Source organism: Sciurus carolinensis, chromosome 2 (assembly GCF_902686445.1).
Source record: "Sciurus carolinensis chromosome 2, mSciCar1.2, whole genome shotgun sequence".
NCBI lineage: Eukaryota > Metazoa > Chordata > Mammalia > Rodentia > Sciuridae > Sciurus > Sciurus carolinensis.
In genome coordinates, this window is record NC_062214.1 from 24,238,394 (window position 1) to 24,259,272 (window position 20,879).

The 20,879-nt window shown below is 53.6% G+C and overlaps 2 protein-coding genes across 2 annotated transcripts; both read right to left on the bottom strand.

The window, feature by feature from the left end:
* Positions 1-214: 214 nt before the first annotated feature.
* Bpifa1 (BPI fold containing family A member 1) lies at positions 215-5,117 on the bottom strand. The gene is made up of 7 exons (XM_047542189.1): positions 4,958-5,117; positions 4,641-4,800; positions 3,411-3,518; positions 2,935-3,084; positions 1,336-1,420; positions 676-739; positions 215-290 (listed from the first exon to the last, which is right to left on the bottom strand). Exons 1-7 carry the CDS (start codon positions 5,115-5,117, stop codon positions 250-252), a joined length of 768 nt encoding a protein of 255 aa, XP_047398145.1. The 3' UTR covers positions 215-249.
* A 5,021-nt stretch (positions 5,118-10,138) lies between these two features.
* Bpifa3 (BPI fold containing family A member 3) lies at positions 10,139-20,821 on the bottom strand. The gene is made up of 7 exons (XM_047539224.1): positions 20,698-20,821; positions 14,833-14,983; positions 13,090-13,197; positions 12,168-12,317; positions 11,180-11,264; positions 10,769-10,843; positions 10,139-10,285 (listed from the first exon to the last, which is right to left on the bottom strand). Exons 1-7 carry the CDS (start codon positions 20,819-20,821, stop codon positions 10,139-10,141), a joined length of 840 nt encoding a protein of 279 aa, XP_047395180.1.
* Between the last annotated feature and the right edge of the window lie 58 nt (positions 20,822-20,879).

The following is a 20,879-nucleotide window of genomic DNA, read 5'->3' on the forward strand; positions in this document are numbered from 1 at the left end:
ATGGCAATGATTGCCAATCAATCATGGACTAGAAACTATGAAACTGTGGGTCAAAACAAACCTTTTGTCTTTATAAGTAATTACTTCAGGCATTTCATTACAGTGATGGAAAGCTGACTAATATAGATGTCATTTGTCCCAAGACTCCTGCTGCCTTCTACCAGAAGACTAGCAGACTGTTCCTAGATCCTGTGGAGCAGGGAGCCATACTAACCAGCAGAGCAGAGAGCAGGTTCCTTCCTATAAGGCCTAGACTCTCAAGTCAAATTCCAGTCCATGGATCAGCTTGTCTAGAAAATGAAAAAACAAACAAACACACAAAAGAAAACGTCAGAGTCGTGGTTTCAAGGTGAAGGAGTCCAGGAAGAGCCACATTCCTCTCAAGGTGGAGGGCCAGCAAGTGGGAGTTCTGGATTCTTGGCCATGCTCAGGCTGATAGGAAGAGGGACAGGCCCCCATCCACTGGCCAGTTCAACTAGTCTCAGTGTCAGGGTTAACGGGTGCAGACTTTCTACCTCAAAATTATCTGCTTAGTTCAGGGGAACAAAGAAACCCCAAACAGGGTAAGTTAAAACCAGAGGGGCCTAGCTGTCCTATGGCACTCAGGGATAAAACCCCTTGGGGGACACTGCCGCTGTGGCAGAGGGGGAGAGAAAGCTCAGAAGCGGGACTTACCAACAATGTCATGCACCAGGGTGACATCCATGTGTTTGAGAACGTCATTGACCAGAGGGCACACCTGACCCAGGGGCAGAGAGGGGAGTTAGGCCCGGGCCCTGTGGGGCGCCTGGGAGCAGCCTTGTCTCATAGTGGATTCTCCGGGGAAGGTCCTCCATCACTTTTCTCTGTCTAAGTGTTTGGTTCTGAGCAGGTGTAGGGACAAATGTCACAGGAACATGAGGCAGAAGAGGAAACTAGAGGCATGAGGGACTTCGAGAAGTGTCCCGAATCTCACGCTGAGGCACATTCACTCTACGGCGTCGCCTTTGTGGAGTGTTCTGGAAGGTGGTTTCTGGTCATAGGAGACAGCATAGCCTAGCCTGGAAGACTGTGGGTCTGCAGCCATAGAGGGCTGGTTGGGGAGCTTCCCAGGGCAGGGGCCAATCCATTCCAGCTGCAGTGTGGACAGACCCAGGGCCTGGTCCAGAGCTGAAGCCAGTCGATACATTTGGAGGGACAGAAAGGAAGATGGACGGATGGAGCAGTGGACACATAGATTGATGGGTGCAATTTTACTTCTCCAGCCTAGGGACTCAGAGTAGCTCACCCAGGACGCTTCCAACCTGAGAATCTCTGAGGCCCACGGATCAGGGGACCCCACTTCAGCCCGCTCACCTTGCCCTGCACCAGCTCAGGAAGGACTTTATCCAAGATCCCTGTGAGAGTGTCCACCAGGTCTTGAACGGGGAGGGAAGCAACTCTGGGAGAGAAAAAGTGTGGTGTGACTCGGGCCCGGGGTTGGCCGGGAGGAGTCTGCAGAGGGACAGTCTCAACACTCCGACCAGGCCCGTCCACTCGCGCCTCGTGCAGGTGAACAGCAGGCTCCTACCGAGGGGGCCAGGCCCTTCGGATGTGGAGGGGGAGCCCACAGTCGCAGGACACAGCAGATGTCCCACAGGAACATCAGAGGTTGGGCTGAGCTCAGTCTGGAGTTAGGAGGACTCGCGAGATGACACGTGTGAAGCGCAAAGCGTTTGCCATGGAGGGACGACTCCTGAGTGCTGAGGGTGCTCTCAGGCTTCCCAGGTGACCCAGGACTGAAATAAGACCCTAGCGATGCTTCATGTCTATTTTAACCCTTAGTGGGCCAAAGCACTGCCACACCTGTTACCTTGGTGGGTTTTATCGACAACCCCAATGGAGTTCCACATTACAGATGAGCGAGCTGACACCCAAGCTGGCGAAGTGCCACTCAAGTTCAGAGGCCCTTCATCTCCCCCCGGCCCCCGAAACAAGTGGGGCTCAAACTCAGACTTCTTATTGCCCAATCCAATGTAAAATTAGTCACGCTGGTTTAACAAGGGATAAGTGACTATTCTACCTATCTATTTATTTATCACTCTGCCCATATATCTATCCATCCATCCTTCCCTCCACCCATTTAACCAGCTAACCATCCATCTCTCTATTCATCATCCACACAGCCATCCATCCACCCACTCACCCATCCATCCACTCACCTACCCACCCACCCATCCATCTACCCACTCACCCACCCATCCATCCACCCACTCACCCACCCATCCATCCACCCACTCACCCATCCATCTACCCACTCACCCACTCACCCACCCATCCATCTACCCACTCACCCACCCATCCATCTACCCACCCATCCACCCATTCACACATACACTTACCCATTTATCCACCCACCTATCCATTCAGCCACCCATCCACCCATCCATCCACCCATCCACCCATCCATCCACCCACCCATCCATCTACCCACCCATCCACCCATCCACACATCCACCGACCCATTTATCCACCCACCTATCCATCCACCCACCTACCCACCCATCCATCCATCCACCCACCCATCCACCCATCCATCCATCCATCCATCCACCCATCCATCCACCCACCCATCCATCCACCCACCCATCCACCCATTCACACATACACTTACCCATTTATCCACCCACCTATCCATCCACCCACCTACCCACCCATCCACCCATCCACCCATCCATCCATCCATCCATCCACCCATCCATCCATCCATCCACCCATCCATCCACCCATCCATCCATCCACCCACCCATCCACCCATCCATCCATCCATCCACCCACCCATCCATCCACCCACCCATCTATTGTCCCATCTATCCTCTTCCTTATCCATTTTATCCCATGATTCCATCCTTCCAACCGTCCATCATCATTCCGCTGTGCTACTCCGGGGGAGAGAAGTCAGCCCTCTAGCCTTACCCATTAAGCAGGGAGATCTGCAGGCTGCCAGGGGAGTGGGTGCAGTCACCAAGAACCAGGTGGAACCTCCCCTGACGGTCTTTCACAAACGTGAGATCTGCGGTGATGTTCAGCTTCACGTCCAGCTCCAGCAGACTTCCCACCAGGGGCCTGGAGAGGGACAAGCCACCGGCATCTGGCCGACCACATTCCAAGTGGAGGGTGTTCTTTTCTTCTTCTTCTCCTCAGGAGAGGCAGCCTCACCCCACTCCCGCTTGCCCAGGGCTGCACTCATCTCGCTGCCCAGGAGGAGACACCAGGGTGCAAAGAGGTCAGGTGAGTTTCCCATGCGACCCAAGGCTGCTCAGCATAATGGCAAATGAACTGACGTGGCAGGCTCAGGTCTGTTACCCTCCCACACCTCTCTGTAGACCCCCCAGGGCCTTCAGGGTCTCCCTTGGTGAGTTGCCCTTCCTTGCCCCTTGGGACCTACTCACGTGTTCACTTTCAGTATCATGCCCAGCGGGATGGTGACATAGAGCCGATGGCCGTCAGTGCTCTGCACAAGCCCGAGTTCCAACAACTGAGGATTAGTGACCTTTATGCTGTCCAGGGAGCAACATTGGAGGGAGAAACATTAGCTCCCTGAGCCTCAAACCTGACACCACCTTTAACCCAAATTTACCCACCCCAGGGGAGGAGCTGCCCACGGGGGCCACGGGAGAAATCACGGGTATCTTGCAGCCAAAGCCATATGGGTTCTGAGTCACATGCCACGTCTCCCAGCTGCTGCCAAGATGGGACCCTGACATATACGGCACCCTCTTCACCTCAAGTCTGTGAGCTAGTCCGGGAGGGGACCGTGTCTGGGCTCTTTGCCTGCTCGGTGCCAGCTCAGGGACTTACACAGGGAGAGGCTGACTTCGTGGGTTGATGGGAAGATGGGTGGATGGATATGTGGGTGGGTGGGTGGCAGAGGAAGGGGGTAGATGAAGGAGAGGTGGGCGGTGGGCTGGCTGGCTGGCTGGATGGATGGCAAAGTAAATCTGCACCAGCATCTATGGGTAAGAATCACTGGGACTTAAGTCTGTCTCCTAGTCAGGGCACCAGCTCTTGGTGGGCAGGAATCTTGGAAGTGGCTTTGACCCAGTCCCATCAAGTCCCCAGGCTGTGCTGGCTCACGGACTAAGCTTCTTGCTTAGTGAGCTCTTGGGTGTCTCGGGGGAAGCACCACATCCCATCTTCCCATGGACGCCGCTTTGCTCTTTTAATCACTCTGGTGACACAGTTGAGGCGGGCAGCTTACGCTCTCCTCCTCCGTCAGAGGCCACTGTGTTCTAAGGGTTCCGCAGGTGGGGAGAAAGAGATGACCGTGGCTAGTGGAAAAGGGCTGGGCTTTGAACGGGGCGGTTAGAGTAAGATTCCTTGCTCTGCATCTCATTGAGCGAGCACAGGTGTGTCCTGGTGCCTCAGTTTCCCCATCTGTGAACTGGGGATTATTACGCTGACTTTGAGGGTTGTCCTGAGGGTTATAGATGGTGCGGGAGCCCAGGCCATGCTTCAGGGATGGGGAGCCATTGCTGGTGGACAAGGGCCAGTGCTCCCTGCCAGACCGAGTCCTGGCTCCATGCTCAGGACACCACCCACTCCCTCCTTCAGGGCTGTTGCCAGGCTGGCGGATCTTCAGCTGCTTCCAGGGACCAGGACCTTATTTTACGCCAACTCACTAGAGGATGTTGTTCAGGATGGGGATTGAGGAAGTCAGTTTCCCAAGCAGGCCTCCAACCAGGCCCCCGGAAGTGCCTCCTCCAGTCTTCAGGATGTCCAAGAGCGGGAGGTTTTCCAGAGTGCCCAACAGACCCCCAGACAGCAGGCCATTGCTGAGAGCTGGAAAAGGGTAGGAGGGCCTCTGAGGGTCCCATGTGACAGCTCCAGACCCTCAGACCCTCCCCCTGCTCAGCCGTGCCCCTTCTCTGACCGGAGGGCTGGATGCTCATGCACACACACATGGACACCCATCTGAAAGAGCCCGTCACAGACTTACCACCTATCATGCTTCCAGCAAGATCCGTGGGATTCGAGGGCAGGGCTGGATTCACAGCCAAGGGCAGAGTCTGGTCCAGCGGCACGGGCAGGCCTGCAAGCTGGGCGGTGGCCTGGGCCAGCAGCCCACAGAAGACAACGAGGCCCCCGATTTGAAACATCTCTTGGTATCTGTGGACAGAAGGATGAGTCCGGCGTGGCACCAACATCAGAAGACTCTACCCACTGCCCGCCTCGTCCCTGCAGTGGGTGGGTTTCTCATCGTCTCCTCCCCAGAGCACCTGGGGGTGACCAGCACTAATGGCTAGCATTGCTGGGCATTCTCTCTGTGCCAGGTGACAGGTGGACAGCTCCACTCTTGGTGTCCAATCTCATCTTCAGCTTCTCCTAAGACATGGGCCCTGATCACTTGCACAGGTGAGGAAACACAGACCTAGTGACCACAGGTAACTTCCCCCGGTCCCCAAGGTCACCAGTACACAGTTGAGAGAGGGTCTGAAGCCACCTCTGCCTGACCTCGAGGCCGATCTTTAAGTGATCAGCTTCACTCAGCAGCTGGGCTTGCTTACGTGGCTTGAATCATTGCCCCTCCGCCCAGCTCCTCACAGAAATTCCACCCCTCCCTTTTTGCAGCGTGGGATGGAACCCAGGGCCTCGCACATGCTAGACCAGGGCTCCCCCTCGGAGCCACACCCCGGCCCAGGTCCTGCTCTTCAGACCAGGCAAATGGAGAGGAATGGATCTACTTTGTCACCACCCTGGCTAAGGGGGTGGTTCTTTGGCCTGGTTTGTGGATACCCTCGCAAGTCACATAATATCAGAAGTCACCCGGCCCCCAGGACCTTAGTCCTCACTGGCAACCTCGAGCTGATACTCCTGCCATAGAGCTCTTGATTTAGGGTGTGAATAGTGCCCATTTTATCAGTATTCCTTGTCCCTCAGGAAAGCAGAGGGGATGGCCATCCCCAGTCTCTGAGCTTGGCCAGTTGTTTCCAAGGTCCCCCACAGAATGACCCTAATGCAATCTGCTGGTGTCCGCCCCAGAGTGAGGAAGTTGGCATCCCTGCCATCCAGAGCGGTGGACGGACAGGGGGGGCAGGCCTCACCTGGGCTTCTCAAAGTCTCAGCAGCTGTCCTGGTCTCCTCTTCCCTCTCCTTGTTGCTTCTGCCAAGGAGGCAGCCTCTTTTATAGCATGTGAATCAGGAAATGGGAGATTGGATGATGGGTTTCTAGATCATTCCGAATTCTCAGGGCTCTCCAAAATAAATAATTGCCAATCACATTAGCAGGTGAGTCAGTTGAGCAATTTGGTCCACAAGTTAAACAGAGAAAAACTTGAGATGGGAAGTTACTCAAGACTTTGTGGTTTCACGCACGGAGCCGAGGTTGGGGACCCCCGGTCCCAGGTGACCTGGAAGATCTTGTTTGGAACACTGGACGGGGCAGCCAGTTAGAGCCCAGGAGGGAGCTCAGTCTCGTCTCTTGACCCTTCTCCTTCCCTGGTCCGATTCTTTCTCTCCCGTTGGAGAACTCTTCCTCCTCCTGCGATGTCAAGTGCCAAACTGCAGCAGACTTACCCATCTCCTGGGGTGTCTCCCAATTCCAGGGTGGGGGTCTTCCATTTTCTGAGCCCCTAGGGCATGGTGGTAATGTGACTGTACATCCTCACCAGAACTGGGAGGGGAAGGTTACTGTTGCTCCTTTAGGGAGATCCAGTGGGGACACGTGACCCAGAGAGCTTGTGGCCCAGTTAGACTGGATAACAACAGCAATTAAAAAATGCTAGCAGCTAACACCTGCTGAGGTTTTGCCATGTGCTGGGGACTTACGGCCCTGGTTGAAGGCGGAAGGGAGTTTTCACATGAGGAAATGGGGCTCGGAGTGTGAGGTTGACACGTCCAGAGTCGCCCAGGTGAGACGGGCACGACGGTCACTTCGCTTATCCTTGTGCTGAGAGATAAAGATGCTGTCCCCACACTGCTGACTGTTTGGACTGCCCACAGTTGTGAAGCCCATTGTCCCATGCTTCCCACTTTGATGTTCTGGAAAAGTCTCTCCAGGCTCCCAGGCCTGAGGAATCCTGCAGCATCTTAGTCTTGGGTCTTTCTGCTGCGCTTTCCCAAAAGAAGTTACGGGCATTTGTCTCTGCCACCTGGGCTTTGGGGACTTTGCAGATGGACAACCAGAGACATGGAAAGGCTGAGGTCTTGAACCCGGAAAGCAGTTCTTGACCTGCAAAACCTACCCCCTTATGAGAAACGGAGAGCCTGCTGGAGCGCTGTAGCTCCTGTGCTGATCCCGCGGGGGACTGAGGCTCAGGGAGGGCAGCGGCCTGCCCAGCGGGGAGGAGATGAAGTCCGACGGTCGTTTGTGGCTGTCCAGCTTCAGTACTTTTCAAGGGCGAGTTTGTGTGTCAGCCTCTGGTTCAGAAAGCACCTGCCCCTGCTCTCTGGAGCCCTCCGGGGGACTGTGGCATCAGACAGCTGAGTCCCAGCTGTTGAGTCTGGGCAAGATACTTCCCTTCTTTCCTTCTCTTCCTACTTTTTCTTTAAAACTTTTTTTTTGGTGGTAAAGACCCTTATCATGAGATCTGTCCTCTTAGCAGATTTTAAGTGCACAGGACATTGCTCACAGGTCTCTAGGACTGGTTCAGCGCTTCCCCTCTCTGAGCTGGGCTGCCCCGCCTCTGACACAGCTAACAACGCCCACTGGGCTACGGCAGGGTTAAAATTTGATGGAACAAATGTAGTCCCCACTTTGTGCCAGACAGAGTCAGTGCTGGGTAACGGGGCGAGGGGGTGGGAGAAGGTTCAAGGCACAGACGGGCAGGGCCTGGACAAATGTTCTGAACATCTGGAGCTGAATTTCTGCTTAGACCACCCCGGTCATCTGTGGACCCCGGTCATCACACAGAGGTGCATTGATCAACAAGGGCTTCCAGGAGAAAATGTGATCAGCTGACGGCTCCGTGAAGCTTAAAATGAGAAGAAAATTCAAGAACCCCAGAGAGGCATTCCGAGGAAGGCCCTGAGCCAGCCCAGGAGGGGTCAGGAGGAACACACAAAGGCTGCCTGTGCCAGGGACCAGACAACCTCACTGGGCCAGCCCTCCCGTGTTTATCCTTTGACTCAGGAGCAGGAAGAACCCTACCAGCTGTCAAGGGGAATCGCTGGCGCTGAAGTTGCAAGTCACCGACCAAGCGTTTCAGATTAGGGAGTTTTAATTGAAAGATGGAAACAAGAAGTTCTCTGACCCTATTCTCATCTCTGAGCCGTTGATACTTCCTTGTTTGAACTTTCCAGTTCAACTGAACACCTATTTCATCATTTTCCCTTTAGTGTGTGTGTGTGGGGGGGGCGGAGGAGGGAGGGGTGTTGGGAGGGAGGGAGGGGTGTTGGGAGGGAGGGAGGGCAGACCCAAGTAGGAGCCACAGCAGCTAAGAGCCAGAGCTCTAGAATCTGCCTGTCCACCAGCCACGTGCTGTGTGACCCTGGGCAAGTGACTTTTGAACCTTAGTGTTCTCATGCATCAAATGGGACAGCGGTGCTGTATTTCATGGGTTGCTGGGAGCTATTAATGAGATGCTAAAGCACACACCAGATGCTTAATGTGTGTTACTATTATTAATGTGTGGGTTATTTCCCCTTGATTTCTCCATCCTTGGATGGAGAAGGGTGGGAATCAATATAGATATATAAATATATATGTATTTTTTTGGTACTGGGAAGTGAACCCAGGGGCACGCAACCACTGAGCCACATCCCCAGCCCTTTTTTTGGATTTTATTTAGAGACAGGGTTTCACTGAGTTGCTCAGGGCCTCACTAGGTTGCTGAGGCTGGCTTTGAACTTGGGATCCTCCTGCCTCAGCCTCCCGGGCTGCTGGGATTACGAGCATGCAGCATGGCACCCTGCAGGAATCAATATTTAATAATTGAATAGACAATAGCCAAATAATTTGTAATGAATAATTGCCATTGATAAACATTTCCCACCCACCTAGCACATGCTAAGCCTGTTGCAGATGACTTTCCATGTACTCTTCACAGGCATCCTGAATGAGAAATTATTAAAATACAAGATGCCTAAGAAAAACGCGCAAGCTCGAATAGCGCAGTGAGTGTCCAGGTACTGAACGCCGCTCCCTGTAAGCAGCACCCAGTCAGGAGACAGACTGTGACTGGAGCTCCAGAAGCTCTCCTGGTGGCTCACCCTGTCCCTGAGGTAACCACTATCTTGACCTTGAGTGTCATGGATTCGTGTTGCAGTTTTGGAGCTTCGTATCCTTGGGAGATGCGACCTTTCCTCTCCGTGTCTGGCGTCTTTCATGTAATTTTATGTTTATGAGGCTCATCCACGTGGCTGTGAAGTTGCAGGTGGCTTCATGGTCATTGATGGCATCGGAGAGCTGCTGTCCCGCCGGATAACTGCGGTTTGTTCCCTTGGTTGGCCGACATAAGGGGAGTGTAAATTCTGGGCACTGAGCGCTGGGCTCTGGGGTCAGGCGCAGCCTGTCCTTCGGTGCGCATGCGCATTCACTCCTGCTGGGGGCGCAGCGCAGCGGAGCTACAGCCAGCTGCCCGGGGTAGCGGGTCTGAGTTCCCTCCCACCGGCAGCGTGCCCGGGCTCGGGTCGCTCTTCCTCCTGCAAGAGTTTAATGACCACCTTGCAGATGGAGAGGCCCCAAAGGTAAAATGCATTTTCCCAAACAGAGCCAGTGGGTCCTGAGACCAGGAATCATCCACTCATTTAACCCCGAACCCGTGTTGAGCTCACACCGTGGGCGGCTGGGGACCCACTGGTCCTATGTCTTGTGGGGTCTGTACCCTCGAGGAACTCCTAGCGGGCTGAATCTAATTTGAACCCAGGTCTGTGTGGCGGTGTTTCTGCCTTTGCAAGGTCACCCTTTCTCTATAATCTCCGCTTTGGAGGTCTCACCGTCACATAATAGGTGCTCAGTAAATATGGGGTGAGCCAATGAGGGCGGGGCGATCTCGGGCCCTCTGGCACTGAGTGAAGACGGCAGAAGACAGGGTCGGAGAGTTTCCTCTGTGCTTTCTGTGCCAATGAGCAAACTTACAGCTATTTGTTTTCCCCGGCCACACAGAGGGGACCATGCACCCTTCAGAGCTAGTTTATTGTGGAAGAGGACAGGATGAGCACAAGGCCTAAGGTCAAGTTTCTAGGGGCAGCAGAAGCCCCATGCTGACGGGGACTTCAGGTCCCACAAGGTGGAGTCTCCTTCCAGTCGATGGCAGGCAGCTGGAAGACCCTGGAGCCTGGGCTTGCCTGCATTCACGTTGGTCAAGTTGGTGAGCAGTGGCTTATTCTGTAGGAGAGGGGACAGACTCAGTCCCAATTGGCCCTCCCAACCCCCAGGCCCACACTGCAGGGGACTTCCCTCCACCCAGGCTGACAGGAGTATTCGGCTGCTCTTTCCAAATGACTCCTACTCATTCACTTCTTGCCCTCTACTTAGGAGACCAGACCTCCATGGCGGCCAGGCTGAATCTGGCTGCCTCCGCAGGAGCAGGGCTGGGCTGGGCTTGGGGCGGAGCCTGCGCTCCCTGCACTCCCTCCTGGATTGGCTGGAGCTCTTGGGAGGAGCCAGAATCTGTGGTGTCTTGGAGGTTTGGGTGACTGGGCAGGGTTACTTGGTTGGGGTCCCCCCTTCTGTCCCAGCTCTCTCGGGGGACCATAATGGTCCTCATAATAGGGTCAGCACACGCAGACACCCTCGGCAGGCCTCTCGGGGGTGCGGGGGCCCTTCTTGTAATACTTGCCAATTCTGAGAAATCCTCCAGGGATGGACCAGACAGTCAACCACGAGGCCCTTCAGCAGTTTCACATCCAGCTGTCTGAGGATCTCGCCCATCAGAGGACATACCTGGGCCACCAGCAGAGGGAGGGTCGGGCCAGGGGCTGGAAAGGAGCACTGGGCTCCTGTGACCTCCACTGGAGTTCCAGGAGGATGGTGGCAGCATGGCTGTCACGCACGGTGGTGCTCTGAGCCCCCAGTTCTTGTGACGGCTCTGTGGGAGGGGCTAATGCTCCCCATGCTGGGAGGGGACGTGAGGCCCCGGGAGGCCGAGTCCCGTGCCCAAGGCCACACCGGCCACACCGAGACGTTTCATTGAGGTTTTCCGGTTTCTAGGTCGCTCGTGTACCTGCCTGATCCCCAGATTCAAGGGTGCCCCGGTGCAAACATGTTTCGCAGACTCACCTGACTTTCCACCAGGTGCGGGATGATTTTTTCCAGGTTATCTTTGAGGTTGTGGAGGAAGTGTTTCATCTTGGGTGGGATAGCCCTAGGAAGAGGGGTAGATCACAGAGCAGAACAAGTCAATCCGGCAGGCCAGCGCCTGCGTAAGTACTGCTGTCAGCTATAGCCCTGGGGGAGCTCAGAGAGGTGATGTGATTCGCCCAGGGTCACACAGCAGGGAAGTGTAAATTCAGTTAGAGCCACCTCAGGAGAGCACCCGGAGTTCATGGTCTTTCTCTACGCTGTCCTCCCAAGAATATCCGGCATAATCTAGACATTCACTGAACATCGGATGAAGAAATGGGCAGACATCCTTTGAGCTACTAAGTGTTCAGCTTTCTGGAACGACAGGTACATCATGGCACATCTTGCCCTCAAGGGACAATCTGTTGAGGATGGCAGACTTGGTCAGGCATTGTGCTTCATTAAGCTCTAATTAAACCCTAACTTTTGTCTTGTTCACCCCCAGGCCCTGGGCCTTAGGCATGGTGCCTGGCACAATTATAGATTCTCGGGAAATACTCAAATGATGAGCGATGGGGGGAGACTTTAGAGAAGACAGGCAGGGCACTGGAGCAGCAGACTCGACATGTGCAAAGGCACTGTGGTAGGAAAATGCATGTTGTGGAGGAGTGGGTCCTTTCCAGAGCCTGGAGGGTGAAGGGCTGCAGAGTCAGGCAGGGGCCAGGGCAAGTGGGGTTCAAGTGATATCTGGGAGTTTGCTCTTCATCCCGAGGGTGCCAGAGAACCACGGGAGGTTTTGAGCACTGGCTGGGGGTCTATGATCAGATTTCAGTCTTAGAAAGTTCCTCATGGAGAAGGGAGTGAAGGAGGAGAGGGACCCGTCAGGGCATGTGGCAGACGAGCCTGCCCTGAGGGGTGGCAGAGGTGTCACCGCACAGGGACTCGGGAGGAGGAGGTTGGGGAGGGAGGCTGCAGCGGGCCTCACTCGGTCAGGACTGTCGTGCGGACGCTGCTGGGCTCCACGAGGCACTGGCCCATCACCAGGTCCCTCCGGCCAAACTCGTCCTTCTCCAGCCAGAACTCCACCGTGAGGCTCATGTGTTCGTGCGTCTTCATGATGTTGTCGCTGAAGGACCTGAGGGGGTGGGAGGAAGGGAGGACACAGGGCGTGGACACAGGGCGTGGAGGGCACCCAGGAGCCGGCAGGGGCCCGCCAGGTTGGCCAAGGCCGGCATGCCCACCGCCAGGGCGTCCCCTGGCGCTCCGGTCCTTCCACCAGACCAGGCCCAGTTAACTCCGAGGCCAGCAATCAAGAGCACGTTGGCTCTCAGCCAGGGACTTTGTCCCCGTTTGGTGCTGGGTGGGACACGGGGCCTCCGCACGCTGGACACTTGCTTCCCCAGGGAGCCACAGTCCCAGCCCCAGGTGCCTGAAAAGTCCTCAGCAGACCAGCGCAGGAGCCTTCGAAAGTTCAAAAGTGGAGCGTTGATCTCCATTTTAAAAGTCCTTCCCTCTTAGCTTGAGCCCCCTTTTCCTTGGGGCAGCAGATGTGACAGGCTGATGTGGACCAGAGGGTGGTGAGGGCGGATGAGGGGGCGATTCAAGTGGCCCTCCACTCCCCTCCGCCTTTGTCAGGCCCCGGGTGTTGAGCTCACGTAGGTTTAAATGAGCAAACAACCTGCCTCCACTGATAATGATTATCATTTCAGTTGGAAGAAACTAAGGCTCAGAGTGATGGAGTGACTTGCCCCAGGTCACACAGCATGTGTGTTCAGAAGCTGGAATGTGAATTCATATCAGAATGATCTGGATTTCCTAGGCTACCAAATCCCACCCACCCCAACCCCAGCTCCCGGTTCCCAGTGAGGACCACCAGCACCTCGCAGATGCCACTCTGTAGGACTCACAGTCTCAAGTCGATGTCGAATTCAAGTGAGATGTTCGCCAGGAACCACTCTTTATGGAAAGAAATCTGGATCCCGCCACAGTCCAGCTGAACATTGGTGATGTTGATACTGCACAGGCGAAGAGCAGAGAACCGAGCCGGTGAGGGGCCTCGGGCAGGCAAAGCCTCGTCCTGCCGCCCCGGGTTTGGAATAGAGCCTGTTGTAGCTGCTCTGGGGACCAGAGCCGGGCGCGGAGCCTTGTTCCCAGAGCCTGAGCAGTTCCATGCACATCTGGTTGGTGCCACCCACAGCCCAGCAGTGATGAGCTGCAGTCCGGGACCCGGCTCTGCTCTCCCCGCTCGGTGGAGGGCCCACCGCTCTGCCTGGAGCCCAGACCCTGGGGCTGACTGGCTTCTCTCCGCCCCTCACCCTCACTCCACCCCCAGCAGAGTCCTGTTGGCTGCGTTTGCAGGACGTGTCCTGAGCCTGGCCACTGCCCTCGAGGTCCGGCCCCTCTTCCTGAGGAGGCTTCTCTTCCTCCTTGGGCTCCCTCTCCACGAGGCAGCCCGAGGGGGCCTCACCAGCCCCCCACTATCCACGGAGTCCCGGCCCTACAGGGTCTGTCCCTCCCTGTCGGCTCAGCCTCGTCTCCTGTACCCACAGGACTCTGCTCAGCACACGGGTCCCTGTCCTACCTGGGCCCTTGGTGGCTACCGCCTGCTCTGCCACGTGCTCCCGTCACCAGCTCTTGTTGCTACTTTCAGGTTTCTGCTCAAGGGCTACCTCCTGAGCAAGGTCCCCCAGTTCAGTCTCTCACTCACCTCCTGCTAAATCCCACCTGCGCGACACCACCCACTCCCTGAAATTAGTGCTTTTCATCTGGTGGTCCATCTCAAGATCCCAAACAGCGGCCCCTCCACCTGGGCTGTAGATGCTTTCCCAGAGCTCGGCCCAAGCCCTGGGACGTAGTAGATGCTCAGTGAACAAGGATTCATTGATTAAGGGATGAATGAAGGGAAGTGACCGTGGCACCTCTACCATCGGGAGGCCCTGCTGTCGACTACCGGTGCTCATTAAAATGGAGAGATTAAGTCATAGAGAAGGTGGCCCGAGGGCAGAGGACACTGACCAGGTATTGCTGGTGAGCAGCCCTGAGGTGTGGGGACCAGAGAAGCCTGCTTCTGCTGAGGGAAAGGAGTGACAATGGATGTGAGCGGGACAGGTCCGCTTCTGCAGGTGAATCGAGGCACTAAAGACCGCGTGTCCGCGGCGTGCCCCAGAGAAGTTCACGCATGATTCTCCCAGCGTCCCCTGGAGGCAGGGACGATTATCGTACCCACTTTACCGATGAGGACTCAGGCTGAAGCTCAGAGTAGGCAAATGCTTTGCCCAGAGCCACACAGCTCTCAAGCACTGGAGTGGGGACTCAAGTGCCTGACGGAAGACCCAGCCTCATTTGGCAACCCAGATGTTTGCCCAGGCTGGACCCTGGACCCATTTTACAAATGAGTCCAGAATGGCCAAGCAACGCCCCCAAGGTTGGTGAATTTAAATGCAGCACGTTTACTGCGGAGCTGTCATGTGAGTTACCCTGCTCTGCCACCTCCCCAAACAGCCCCTCGCCTGGGCCCCACCTGTCCTGGCCCTGGCCTGCTGCTGCCGCCGCCTTCCCCTCTGTCCCTCTGCACAGGCCTGTCCCGTCCCGCTGCCCTCTGACCCACAGCGCCATGAAGGTTCCCAGCTCAGGACGGGATTCCTTCTCACCTGATCTCTTGCTGTTGCTGGATGTTCATGCCACCGATCAGCCAGCCCACCATCCCCGGGGCCATCTTCCCCGAGACATTCAGACTGTCCATGAGGTGGATGTTCTGGATTCGGCCCTCTGCGTCGTGTTTCATGAGGCCCTGGGCAATAACTGGAAAAGGACAGGGACCTGTGACATTGCACAGTGTCCTGGAAAAGTCAGGGGGTGTGGAGTTGGGAGGCCCGGTCACAGGCCTGCTGGGGACGGGCTCAGGCATCCTCTGCCTGCCGAGTGAGGGGTTCCTGTCGCTCACGCCAGTCCACAGCCTTCATCTGTGAAGTGACGCTTCTCAAGACTGACGTCAGAGACAGACAAAAGCTGCAGGGGTCTCTCAGGTGCTGGCCGAGCGGAGGGCTTTCTGGGCCAGAGTCCACCTGCCCCGTGTCTGAGCCAGAGCAGAGCTGACCCCCGGGTGCAGATTGCAATCGGTGTTGGTGAAGAAAACGACAGGGGGGTAAACGTGAGGAGAGTCACCGCATGTCACCCCACGCCACTGTGGAATGAATGGCAGGAGCCTGCAGAGCTTCCGGCAGAAAAGAATGGACTCCCCAAGGAGGGACTGGTCCCAGCCGTGCACATGGCTCTAGAGCCCGCCCAGGACAGGCAGGCCCGCTCAGGCCGCTCCACCTGCACAGAGAACCCTGGGCAACCACAGCGGCTGTGCCCCGCCCCTCCTCCAGGGCCAGCCGGGGCTCCTTCCCTGACCCTGTCTGTCTGTCGCCTACACACAAGAGTGTCTGCAGTCACAGATCTGGGTTCAGATCCTGGCTCCCCGAGTCCTGCTCTGCTGTTCGCGTGGGAAGGGAAGGACTAACTCTGCCGCCCAGTGTCCTGGCCAGGAGCCCTGAGACCCTCACGCACTCCTCTGCCCGAGGTGTCCCCGAGCATCTCCCGGGTGCGCGGCCCTGTGCGACAGGAACCCCTCACTCGGCAGGGGCACAAAGGACACACGCCCGCTTTCTGTCTAGTAGGAGAGACGCACACTGAACATCTTCAAGGGAGCGTGGGCTCTAGGGGGCTGGGACCCTTAGCAGTTCTCGTTAAGGGTGAGAGTGGCAGTTGGCAGGCACCCACGGCTGCCGTCCCAATTCCCTCCCTCCCTCCCTCCTTCCTCCTCCCCTCGCTCCCTTCTTTCCTTCCTTCCCCTTCATCCATTTATCTACCCATCTATCCACTAACTACCCAGCATCCTATTCAGCCACCCACTCATCCATCTGTCCATCCTTCTCAACCCTGATTTGCTTCAGACGCTCCCTCCATTTCTGACCCACATGAGGCCATTGGTGACCCGAGTCCTCATCACCTGGGACTCACCCTTGGAAACCGTCGAAGGTTCAAAACTGGCGTGCGACCTGGACTAAGGGTAGGATCTTATGTTCCAGGGGAAGGGTTCTTTCTCCTGTTGGAAAGGAGCAAGACAGCCCACAGCTCCCGTGGCCACTGGCCACGCTGGGAACCGGCCTGGGGAGGAAACGACGATGACGCAGAGCTGGGGAGTGGACCGAGTCCAGCCTGGATGGAAGCTTGGACCTGGAGCCCATCCCAGCTGACCTTCCGTTTTGTGAAATGACTTTTTGCATTGCTTACACCGGGTTGAGCTGGATTTCTGTTTCTAGGTACCCTGACAGGTTCACGGGGGCGACTGCGGTGAGCCACGTGTTCACGCTGGAGAAGCAGGTCGCACACGCTTTACTGGAGCCTCAAAAACAGCCTTGTAAACTAACATCCGAACCGCACCTGCTGAACCGATGAGAACGCCTGGACCCAAGACTGCACACCAAGGTATTTGACAGTCTACGTGAAACACACACTTATGGCAAGTCATAAGGTGGCATGTTTGGATGAGGGAACATAATCCAAAAATTCTAAGATTTTTTTTTTTTTTTTTTTTTTTGGTACCAGGGGTTGAGCCCAGGGATCCTTTACCATGGAGCCACCTCTCCAGTCCATTTTTAAATTTTTTATTTTGAGACAGGGTCTCACTAGGTTGCTGAGGCTGGCTTTGAACATGCAGTCCTCCTGCCTCGGCCTCCTGAGCGGCTGGGATTACAGGTGTGTGCCACCGCATCCGGCAGGGAATTTCTTAAGAATCAGAAACAATGGTTGAATATCCCATCTCACAAAAACTTCTTGTCCAAATGGTTGTATGGAAGAGTTTAACCAATTTTTTTTTGTTAAAAGGAAAGAAAGAAAGAAAGGAAGGAAGAAAGAAAATTAAAAAAGAAAAAGACACTAAATTCATTCTATGAGGCCAGTAGAACTTGTCTAGCCTCACAGAGTACAAAGAAAAAAAATTGCAAGAATAGTTTTACATATGAAAAATGTACTTAAATCCTAATTAAAGACTGGGAAGGACAAGGAGGATGGGGACAGAAAGAAGTTAAACCAGAGGCATCAGAATGCAGGTGGGAGGATTTAATTCTGGTTTTTGTGATATAGCAAGAGAAGTATTGGTTACAGCCATCTATGTTTCAAAATACTAGAAAAGTATGAAACTTCCCAACATATAGTTTTTTTTTGTTTTTTTTTTTTTTTTTTTTTTTTGGTGGTGCTGGGGGTTGAACCCAGGGCCGTATGCTTGCAAAGCAAGCACTCTACCAACTGAGCTATCTCCCCAGCCCTTCCCAACATATAGAAATGATGAATATTTGAGGAGATGGAAGTGTTTACTCCCCTGATTTTATCATTACACTTTATATACATATATGCATCATTGTACTATACTCTGTAATTGTGTACAAATACTACATCTCGATCCAACATTATAGTAAATGGATTTCTACTCTAAATAAAAAGAGAAAGAAGGAAATTTTGCTAAAATTCTAAAACACCTATTAGGTAATAAAATCTGACAGTACTTTGTTATTCATTTCAGAGTTGCTGGGATGATTCAACAGCAGAAAATTGATTAATACAATTTATTATTTAAAGGGCTAGAGGGAAAACTGATTATTGAATTCAGAAACACGTGTTAAAGATCAAGACTGACATGATTAAGAAAAATTCCTAAAACCAGGAATTTAAGAAACTCTGTTAATGCAATCAAAATTTTATTCCAAAAACCTGCAGAAAATATGCTGTGGTGTGGAGAATTCTAGATACATTCCCATTCCTACAGAGGGCCCTGGCTACAAGAAAAAGTTGTAGGAAGAAAAAGGGACCATGTGAAAACAGATAAAACTGTCACTGCAGGTGACAGAATCCTCTGGAGAATCTAACTGAAGAAATAAGACAAGTTATTAGAACTGTAAGAAGTCAGCAAGGCTTTTGTATATCAAGTTAATTTTTAAAAATCAAAAGTTTCCCCCGCATCTTGACCTGCAGCAACAACGAGAAAATAGAAAATTAGCATTTACTGTGGCAAGAAAAACTACATATTGTCTCAGAATGAATTTAACAAATCATGCTCAAGACATTTGTAGGACTTTAAAATCCTATGATGGCACAGAAAGTAAAATTAAAAAAAAATTAAGTGGTATAATAAGTTTATGGCTGAGTGGCCAGGACCTCGGATGGCAAATTTTAATTCTAAATTAACCAACAAATTAAATGGAACCCTAATCAAATCTCCAGATCGATTTTTTTTTAAAGGAACTCAATACACTTTAAAATTCATTTGGAAGAATAAAATTCTATCAGCTAAAACTGCAGTCTCTGAAGTACTACATTATTGATGTGGAAATGAATGTATGCAGACAGCATAGAGAACCCGGAAGTGACTCACATTTGGGATCTAGTCTTTTAAGAGATGGATGGGGAGTGCTGTCTCATTCTATGCACAGAGTGGAGCTTTTGTCTGCCTCACAACAGATATTCAGAGAGTCTGGGTGGGTTAACATCTCTAACACAAAAGGAAAACTACAAAGCTACAGAAAGACCCAGCCTGGTGGTGCATGTCAGTAATCCCAGCGGCTCGGGAGGCTGAGGCGGGAGGATCACAAGTTGAAGGCCAACCTCAGCAACTAGTGAGGCCCTGAGCAACTCAGTGAGACCATGTCTCAAAAAAAAAAAAAAAAAAAAAAGGGTGTGTGTGTCCTGGGGATGTGATTGAGTGTTTAAGTACCCCTGGGTTCAATCCCTAGTACCAGAGAGAGAGAGAGAGAGAAAACTGTAAGATGAGATATTGATGAGTTTGGAAATATTTCTGTTCAGGAAGCAAAGTTAATTGATGACTGTTGAGGAGAATGACAGTCAATCCTCTAGCCATGGTTTTACATCCAGATCCAATCAGCTGTGGAATGAAAATATTTGAAAAAAATTGTCTGTATTCAACTATTCTTTTTCTCGTTTTGGTTTCCTAAATAGTAGCAACTATTTACATAGTAAGGACAACTGTTTACAACTACCTGTGTACTGTCAATCATTTAAAATGTATTTATAGTATCTACATGGTACTAGGTTTTATAAGTAATTTAGAGGTGTTTGACAGTATACAGGAGGCTGTGGGTAGGTTCTCTTCACATACTAGAGTATAAAGGACTTGAGTGACTACCGATTCCGTTATCTGCAGAGTCTGGTCCTGAATTGATACCCCGTGGGTGCGGAGGGACCTCTGTATTTGCAATGTTTAAGTCTAACAAGGGACCGATGACAAGCATCTATTAATATCTCACAATCAGAGGATTTTAAAAAAGATCAGGAAAGAAAATAGAAAGAGGAACAAGAGAACAACGGGGAATTCAAAAACGTCAAAACCTTTGCCAGAAACATGATGCGATGCTCCATCTTCCCGCGCGGGGCATAAAGCCAGGCGGAAACAATCAGACCTCGCTCCCCACCTGTCAGACTGGCAGAGCGCTAGCAAGCCGGCCTCGTGCACTGAAATGCGTCTCCCTCCTCCCCCACGGCGACGGTATTTGGAGATAGGACCTTTAGAGAGGTGAATAAAGTTCACAGAGGCTGTAAGATCAACCCTTATCTGCCGGGGCTGGTGTCCTGGTAAGAGGAGGAAGAGACGCCTTTGTCTGAAAGGCTGAGCAAGGACACATGAGGAAAGCGACCATCTGCAAGCTGGCAAGGGAGGCTGCCCCTGAATCCAACCCTGCCAGTTCCTCGAATGTGGACTTCCAGCCTCTGGAACTGAGAAATAACGTCTGCTGCTGGAGCCCCTCCCCCAGGGCTGCCGCATCTGTTGCTGGCTCCCCTCCAGCCGCGGGGCACGTGGGGGACAGGCATGCTCCTTTGTTACTGAAGGAAGGGTCGGGCAGCTCGGCCGGCCTAGAGGACTCCGGTCGTCGGGATGAAATCAAGCCTACCCTGCTCTAGGGTGCCAGCGTCTTCCTTCTGGACCCCGCAGAGAAGTTCTCCCCTGGGCTATTGGGATGTGGCCAAGGCCATTCATCTCAGTGCACTTGACCACAGTGAGAAGTTAGAGCCGACTTCGCGTCCACCCCTAGCGTGACCGCCAAGTAGACTGAGCTGGAGGAGACCGAGGGACCTCTCTTCTCCAGCTGAGGCCACACGGATGTCACCAGCACCGTACAGAGTGGAGCCGTTAAAACCAGAAGGAGCTGCACGGGCCGAGCGGTTTACCACCTGGATGCAGCGAGCTATTCCAACACCCTGGTTGAACACCCTGCAGTGCCTACCAAGGCCACCAGGGGGCGGGGACGAGGGACCTGGGAGTGACGCCCTGTTCAGGGTGATATGCTACCAATTGACAAATGGATACTTCAAACTCCGTTTTCTATACTTGAAGTCTAAGGGGAAAAAAAGAAAAAATTAAGTGACCCGAGGTCACCGGGCAGTCAGCGGTGGGACCAGGCTCTGCCCTCCCACCCCTCTCCCCACTGTGGACAGCAGGCGGAGCGCAGGGCGGAGCTTACTTCTGGCCAGGGTGGATTTGCTGTCTGTGTGGGCTGTGGCCAGGCCAGCCCGAGGCTGCTCCTGCAGTGCCAAGGGCCAGGCCAGCACTCCGAGGAGGACGAGGAGCCTCCAGAGTGGACTCATCTTGGTTCTGGGACCTGCAGGTGTCAAGAAGGGTCAGACGGGGCCCGGGAAGATGGCT

Coding starts and splice junctions, on each gene's coding strand:
- Bpifa1 (XM_047542189.1), bottom strand. CDS start 5,117: ATGTTTCAAATCGGGGGCCTCGTTGTCTTCTGTGGGCTGCTGGCCCAG. Junction 3,085..3,410: donor ATGATACTGAAAGTGAACAC/GTGAGTAGGTCC, acceptor GTCCCTCTCCAG/GCCCCTGGTGGGAAGTCTGC. Junction 1,421..2,934: donor CAGATCTCCCTGCTTAATGG/GTAAGGCTAGAG, acceptor TTTCTCTCCCAG/AGTTGCTTCCCTCCCCGTTC.
- Bpifa3 (XM_047539224.1), bottom strand. CDS start 20,821: ATGAGTCCACTCTGGAGGCTCCTCGTCCTCCTCGGAGTGCTGGCCTGG. Junction 11,265..12,167: donor CGCACGACAGTCCTGACCGA/GTGAGGCCCGCT, acceptor CCCTCTTCCTAG/GGCTATCCCACCCAAGATGA. Junction 10,286..10,768: donor GCCTCGTGGTTGACTGTCTG/GTCCATCCCTGG, acceptor CCTCTCCTACAG/AATAAGCCACTGCTCACCAA.